The sequence below is a fragment of the Oncorhynchus nerka genome, linkage group LG5 (genome assembly GCF_034236695.1).
Source record: "Oncorhynchus nerka isolate Pitt River linkage group LG5, Oner_Uvic_2.0, whole genome shotgun sequence".
Classification (NCBI taxonomy): Eukaryota; Metazoa; Chordata; class Actinopteri; order Salmoniformes; family Salmonidae; genus Oncorhynchus; species Oncorhynchus nerka.
The window spans coordinates 62,976,648-62,984,147 of NC_088400.1; the positions used below are offsets into that span (position 1 = coordinate 62,976,648).

The 7,500-nt window shown below is 45.8% G+C and overlaps 2 protein-coding genes across 2 annotated transcripts in view; both read right to left on the reverse strand.

Moving 5' to 3' along the window:
* The window catches only part of LOC115134167 (fibronectin type III domain-containing protein 3B-like), a 161,905-nt gene extending 161,707 nt beyond the window's left edge, over nucleotides 1-198 (reverse strand). The window contains 1 exon segment of the mRNA XM_065018861.1: nucleotides 100-198. The gene's annotated coding sequence lies outside the window, so the exon portion shown is untranslated.
* A 4,812-nt stretch (nucleotides 199-5,010) lies between these two features.
* Nucleotides 5,011-7,500, reverse strand: part of LOC135571821 (serine/threonine-protein phosphatase 2A regulatory subunit B'' subunit alpha-like) — a 54,138-nt gene continuing 51,648 nt past the window's right edge. The window contains 7 exon segments of the mRNA XM_065018864.1: nucleotides 5,011-5,887; nucleotides 5,971-6,077; nucleotides 6,269-6,387; nucleotides 6,498-6,673; nucleotides 6,829-6,918; nucleotides 7,044-7,092; nucleotides 7,492-7,500. The exon segment at nucleotides 7,492-7,500 is cut by the window's right edge and continues 148 nt beyond it. Coding sequence (XP_064874936.1) covers nucleotides 5,788-5,887; nucleotides 5,971-6,077; nucleotides 6,269-6,387; nucleotides 6,498-6,673; nucleotides 6,829-6,918; nucleotides 7,044-7,092; nucleotides 7,492-7,500 — 650 coding nt within the window. The 3' untranslated portion in view covers nucleotides 5,011-5,787.

Sequence of the window (7,500 nt, forward strand, 5' to 3'; positions counted from 1 at the left end):
CCCCAAAACTTCTTAACTCCCAGTTTAATACGATGTACTATTATAATAAGTCGTTTTAACACGTAACAGAACAACATAAAAGTGTAGAATAGAACTCACCTCACTGCAATAAAATAATCTTGAAACAGACGATCGCTTCTGTGAGTTATTTTCTCTCCAGGGCTGAATGTTGGATCCCCCTGCCTAGACTCTGCCCGCGCAGCGCGCTCTCTGGGACAATCCAAGCTGTCAATCAAAACCCTGCGGCGGCACATGGAGGCTAAAGCCCGCCCATTTCTACCGTAATACCTTCTATACCACGAATAGCCACTTCTACTGTAGTATGATGCTGTGCGTATCTGAGAGTAAGGGCCGAGATTCAACCCGTTGTGCTGCAGATCCACTGTTTAGCGCGATTGAAATCTAAATCTCAGGCCCTCGGATATGGCATTCACGGTAAAACGCAGCATATATCGGCTCAATCGGAAATAATCTTTTCATTTCAATCATTGTTGAACAGACCGAGATCTAGACTTACTTCTGGGGGCAGAAGTTAAATTGAGCTCTAGGCCTGATTCAACAATGCAGCGTTTTACCATGAATGCAGTATCTGAACATTGCCTTTACATTTCAATCGCGCTAAACAGTGGATCCCTACTCTTAGATACACACAGTGCCGTACTACAGTAGAAGTGAGTATGCGTGGTATAGAAGTTATTAAGGATTTAGTTTTCCAGGGAGTAGTGCTCTGGCCTCTGCACCACCTGATCCATGGATCTAGCCCCATTCAGCTCAATCTCTCTCTCGAAATCAACCTGTCAAATTAGTGGCAGAGGTGAGACAGGCTTTGTAGGAGCATACCTGTTGGCATGTGGAGCTCGTCTTAATGCAGGGCAGGAGCAAAAGCCTGCAGCGGTCTCCAGGGAGATGATTATGTAACAGGCCCAATGTGGGTAATCCTGCAGGAGGGTTGGCCAGGGTTTAAAAATAAAGAGGACATGAAACCTTTGTGTTACATAGAACGTCTGTTGTACTGCACATGACTCATCTATTGTACAGATGACGAATGTGTTATTGTACACCTGCCCAGGGACTCTGCATGGGGACCAACATGACCTGTTTGTTTTCTGGTACGATGCATCAGATTCAGCCTCTGAGTTTATGTTTTCATTGTGCATGGTCTCAAATAGACATAACAATACAACTATATTGTTTGTAGCCCTGTGCCACAACTCAACAGAAGAACATTATACATCACAGCTTTGTACATGAGCTGCAGAATCAGTCTTGGCAATTTATGTTAGAAAACATTCCAATGCAAGTCATTAGTGGAAAATAAAAATGGCTGAGAAATCAATCCTGTTCATTTATCTCTAGTAGCCTATTTAGACTCTGTAAACCTACACACCTGGTGCTCACCCTCAGGCAGTTTGAAGAGTTACAAAGATCAAAATGCCATTCATACTATTTAGACTATTTGGGGTAGATAAAATGACATAGACACTTTGACATTGGACAAAGGTCACTGCTTGCATTAAATAAATATTGTCGCATTCCTCTCACGCCCCGCCGATTGCAGTGAGGACAGAATTCGGGTTTATCTTGGGGGGTGTTTGCATGTTTGTTTGCCACTCTCCCTCTCCCTCACCCCCTCTCTCTCGCTCTAATCATGTACCCCCTGTCCCTGTAACTCTTTAATGGGTGGAAAGCATTGACATATGACATCGTAGAAGACATATTAAGAGCTGTGTGTGCAGAGATACCCCCTCCTATCGATCTGGCGCTGGAACTGTGGGAGTTCAAAGGAGTCATCCGTACCCTGACAAGAACAGACAAGCCCTCTCTCTCTTTCTTCCTCTCTGTCAGAGCAGCTGGTCAGGACATCACACCCTGACGCCTGAACTATTTCTAGTGTGTACGTGTGTGTACTTGTGTACCCGTGTGTGTACGCGTGCGCGTGCTTGTGTGTGTACGTGTGCGGATGTATGTTTGTATGTGAGTGGGACATCTGCTTATGAATGGGACCACTTGTAGTGAATCAGGTAGTCTTCCAGTATGACAGAAGTGAACTCTGTTGTGAACTGGGTGTCTTTTGGGATCGATCTGAGAGTGGTCTGTAGTATGTCCACATTCAGAGTGTGTTTCTAGCACTAAATCTGGAGTGGCACACTAATCCATATAGGATTGGCCTAAAGCAGTGCACTAATACATAGAAGGGCATTACAGACACACATTCAATCTGTTCTAGTATGTCTAGATCTGTCCTGGCCACATTGCTCTTCATTCCATGAGTTCCTGCCCAGAGTTCTAACCTCATGTCGCCATGCCGCCCCCACATATTAGATAATGGGAAATCGCCTGTTTGTGTGTGTGTGTGTGTGTGTGTGTCAGGTCCATATTTGAGAAGAGGCATTTGTTTCACAGTTGTGTCCCTGAATTGCCAAGCAGGCAATCTCATCTTCCTCTCTTCTCCACCTCCCTAACTTCATTTGGGTATAAATGTTAGTGTCACAGTGGAGTCTGTTCCAAAACATATATTCTGCTGTGTGTGTGTGTGTGTGTGTGTGTGTGTGTGTTCATCAAAGGGAGAACGGAACCCTATTATGACATCAAGGTCGATGACATCACTGCGGACTGGGTGTTGGTTGGCGGTCTGGAATGTGTGTGACTAAGGGGGAGGGGCTTTAAAGTCAAGGCTGGGATCTCATTGGCTATCGGCTTCGTCTGGGGTTCTGTAAATTTCAAGACAATCATCATTCAACACACACACATGCACAGACACGTGGGAGAGGAGAAACATAACATTACTGTGTAGTTACTACTGTGAGCCACAGGGGTGAACCACAGGAGACTAAAGAGGCCATCCTACTGATGCTTACTCAAAGTATTAACTAGGTACTATGAGTAAGCATGCTACATACTATTTAGAACGCACTGTTTAGTCAAATCTATCTATACAAAATTGCACAAAAAAAATAAACATGATAATGTTTGTTTTCGACGCACTTTTGTGTTGCACAATCGCGTTGTACTCTGCCATTCATTTCTTCTCCACAACCTTAAATCGTCTTTATTTCAATTCAGTTTTAAAAGAAAACAAAGGAAAGAAACAAGGAAAGATAGAAAGAAGGAAGCCATGCGAACACAAGAACATCTACTGAAGCCTCATCAACCTGGAAGTAAAACATCAGATAAGAGGAAAAAAAACGAAGTAAACGTTGTTTAAAACAGACATACATTTCAAAGTAAAAGTCCTCATTGCGGCAGAAGTGTCTCCGGTCGGAGGCAGTTCCATCATGGCTTCTCACCCTGCCCCCTGCACCTAGTACAGAGCAGATGTGTGTGTGTTCCCAGGGCAGTCAGCAAAAAAGCAGATTGTTTGCATAGAGTCAGACACACACAGCAGTGTCTTATAAACGTGTGTGTGTGTGTGTGTCTCTACAGCAGCACGAGTCTCTCTAAAGGGAGGAGCTACCAGTGTGTCCAATCCAGTCACAGCAAGATGCTCCTTATTACCCAATCAGATTATCAAACTGATTGATAGGTGATTGACAGTCGATTGTCTGGTGGGTGTGACCCTCTATGACCTCCGACCAATCATCACTGTGCATTTGGGTCACACGCCACATAACTGAACCCTGTCGAGCCACACAGCAACACAAAGCATCAGATACATCATCTTTACACAATGGCAACACTATGTAGAGTTAAATACACATTTACAATGGATATATAGGGACAGATTGTCGCTCTTAAAGAAACACACACACCCACAAATACACGCACACGCACACACACATCATGCTATTTGAACATCCCCTTTGGTGACACATGAAAACGCCTGTTAGCTTTACAGCTCTGTTCCGCGTGTCGACAGTGCGCCTTGTGGCTAGCAAGTGTGTGTGTGTGTCACTTCTGCATATGTCCATTTTGGTTTTTACAGTAACATCTCTACCAGAGAGATAGTTAGTTCGTTACAGCTAAGTCTATGTACACTGGGGTTGATTTGTGACGCAGCCTCTGCTATGAGAGAACTCCTTTGAAACGTATACGGACGGGAATATACAGTACATGCGTTTTATCTTAAATAGAATTAAACATTCGACTAATTCTAAATAAATCAAGCACACAATGGCCCGCCTTATCAAACTACTTAACAGTAACATTCTGAAATAGAACACTGAAAATGAGGTTATAAACGGATAACGCTGACAGCCGTGTTCCAACAGCTCCCTTTTCCAAACGTCACGCGTCTCTAAGAGCAGCCAGCAGTATAACTAGCGACCACAAGATGGCGGTGTTTTGCACAGAGCTGTGTGTAAGTACAGTGTGTGTGCGTGCGTGCGTGTGTGTGTTTATTGACACATTTGAAAACAACTTGATTGATTAGCTGATTGTCTAGTAGTTGATTGTCAGTGAAAAATCTCCATATGGCAGTAATTATAAACATAATACAGGAAGTATCTCCACATCAGGATTTGTGCTTTTCTTACTTCTACATAATAAACATGTTAAGACACATTATTGCACCAAACACAGTCTTTGGGATGACACAAACACACGCACACACACACATGCATACACAACACACACACAAACTCCAATGAAGATAAAAGAGTGGAAAGCACGTTTTCTCTCCTACAGAGGGCTGAGAGGACAGCTGCCAGAAAGCTCTCCCGTTCTGTCCATCCTCTCTCCCCTTCTGTCCATCCTCTCTCTCCTTCTGTCCATCCTCTCTCTCCTTCTGTCCATCCTCTCTCTCCTTCTGTCCATCCTCTCTCTCCTTCTGTCCATCCTCTCTCTCCTTCTGTCCATCCTCTCTCCCCTTCTGTCCATCCTCTCTCTCCTTCTGTCCATCCTCTCTCTCCTTCTGTCCATCCTCTCTCTCCTTCTGTCCATCCTCTCTCTCGTTCTGTCCATCCTCTCTCTCCTTCTGTCCATCCTCTCTCTCCTTCTGTCCATCCTCTCTCTCCTTCTGTCCATCCTCTCTCTCGTTCTGTCCATCCTCTCTCTCGTTCTGTCCATCCTTCTCTGTCCATCCTCTCTCTCGTTCTGTCCATCCTCTCTCTCGTTCAGTCCATCCTCTCTCTCGTTCTGTCCATCCTCTCTCTCGTTCTGTCCATCCTCTCTCTCCTTCTGTCCATCCTCTCTCTCGTTCTGTCCATCCTCTCTCTCGTTCTGTCCATCCTCTCTCTCGTTCTGTCCATCCTCTCTCTCCTTCTGTCCATCCTCTCTCTCGTTCTGTCCATCCTCTCTCTCGTTCTGTCCATCCTCTCTCTCCTTCTGTCCATCCTCTCTCTCGTTCTGTCCACCCTCTCTCTCGTTCAATCCACCCTCTCTCTCATTCAGTCCATCCTCTCTCTCGTTCTGTCCATCCTCTCTCTCGTTCTGTCCATCCTCTCTCTCGTTCAGTCCATCCTCTCTCTCGTTCAATCCACCCTCTCTCTCATTCAGTCCATCCTCTCTCTCGTTCTGTCCATCCTCTCTCTCGTTCAGTCCATCCTCTCTCTCGTTCAGTCCATCCTCTCTCTCGTTCTGTCCATCCTCTCTCTCGTTCAGTCCATCCTCTCTCTCGTTCAGTCCATCCTCTCTCTCGTTCTGTCCATCCTCTCTCTCGTTCAGTCCATCCCTCTGTCTTCTCACCATTTCTTCTGTCCCTGTCTGTGTATGAAAGGAGAAGCTGAGAGAGTTTGGAGTCCTCCATCGCTTTAGCTTTTTACCAATTTCTCCCCGTCCATCCCTCTTCCTCTCTCCCCTGTCTCCTGTATATCCAAGGAGAAGGGAGCGGTATTCCAGGCTTTGGGAATTTCATGCTGACAGATCTGATATGAGCAGCTTATCCATCTTATTCCCAACCATCTCTCCTTGAACAGGAAGCTCCGCCTCCTCATAGTCATCATCAAACGTCCTGGGGAGACAACACAGTATGAGAGTGTGTGTGTGTGTGTGTGTGTGTCAATGTGAGTGTGTGTCAGTGTGTGTGTGTCTTACCCCTCATGCAGCTGTTCGTTAGCTGTCTCCTCCGCCACCAGGATCTCATACTCCTCTGAAGCGTATTTATCCCAGTCTGAAGGCTCTGGACACTCATTGTCTATGTCCTACAAAACACATACACACACACATACACACACACACACACACACGTTAGTACACACACACCCTCACTGTCTATGTCCTGCAACACACACACACCTCAGTACACACACACACACACGTTAGTACACACACACCCTCACTCTCTATGTTCTACAACACACACACACACACACACACACACACACGGTCCTACCTTCTGCAAAGCAAAGGGGTCTCTCTGCTCGTGGTCCAGGTATTTCTCCAGGTTGAAGAACGTGTCGAAGAATATATGAGCCATCCTACACCTCTTCAGATCAGACAGGGTTATCTTACCTAAACACACACACACACAATATGATGTTATCTACTACTGCACTGTACACATGTAAAGTACAATGTATAAAGAGAGGATCAATTGGAAGAGAAAGAAGATACACACACACCTTGGCATTCAGGTTTGACAAGGTCTAGCATCTGACAGAGCAGATCTGTGAAGGGTAGGGGTTCAATGCCCATCCCCTCCATCCTACTACACTGCTCCTCATAGAAGTACTCCAACTCAAACATAGACAACACACCGTCCCCATCTGTGTCCATACACCTGAACCAGTACTCTATACTGGGGGACAGAGAGAGAGACAGAGAGAGAAAGACAGAGAGAGGAAGATTAGATCACACACACACGCACACAAATGCACATCTGCGCACACACGAATGCATGCATGTTGCATACACACACTCTCTCCTGCTCACACACACACTCTGCTGTGCTACCTTGTAGGGCTTTTCTTGTCTTCCTCTGAGATGAGGAACCAGCTGAACTCTGCATAACTCATCCTCCCTTCTCTCTGCACTGAGCTACCCCTGAGAGAAAGAGAGAGAGAGAGAGAGAGAGAGAGAGAGAGAGAGAGGAGGAAATAAATACTAACTTTACACTCAACCATTTTGCTTTTACCGGATATTGTTAAGTTAAGTGTGTGAGGCCTTACCGTGTAACGGCTCCTGAGAACAACCTCTCAATGATTCTGCTTGAGGATGCTGTCAGAGGAGAAGAGAGAGAGAGAGAGATGGGGGGAATGGAGAGAGAGAACGATAGAGAGAGATGGGGGGGCGTGGAGAGAGAGAACGAGAGAGAGAGAGAGAGAGAGATGGAGGAGCATGGAGAGAGAGAACGAGAGAGAGAGAGAGAGAGATGGAGGGGCATGGAGAGACAGAACGAGAGAGAGAGATGGGGAGAATGGAGAGAGAGAACGATATAGAGAGATGGAGGGGCATGGAGAGAGAGAACGAGAGAGAGAGATGGAGGGGCATGGAGAGAGAGAATGATAGAGAGAGATGGGGGGCATGGAGAGAGAGAACGAGAAATCAGTGAATGGCTAATATCAAAATACTTTTCCAAAGCTTTAAGATTGAATACACAGTCATTCAATCACTCACCGTGGTCGT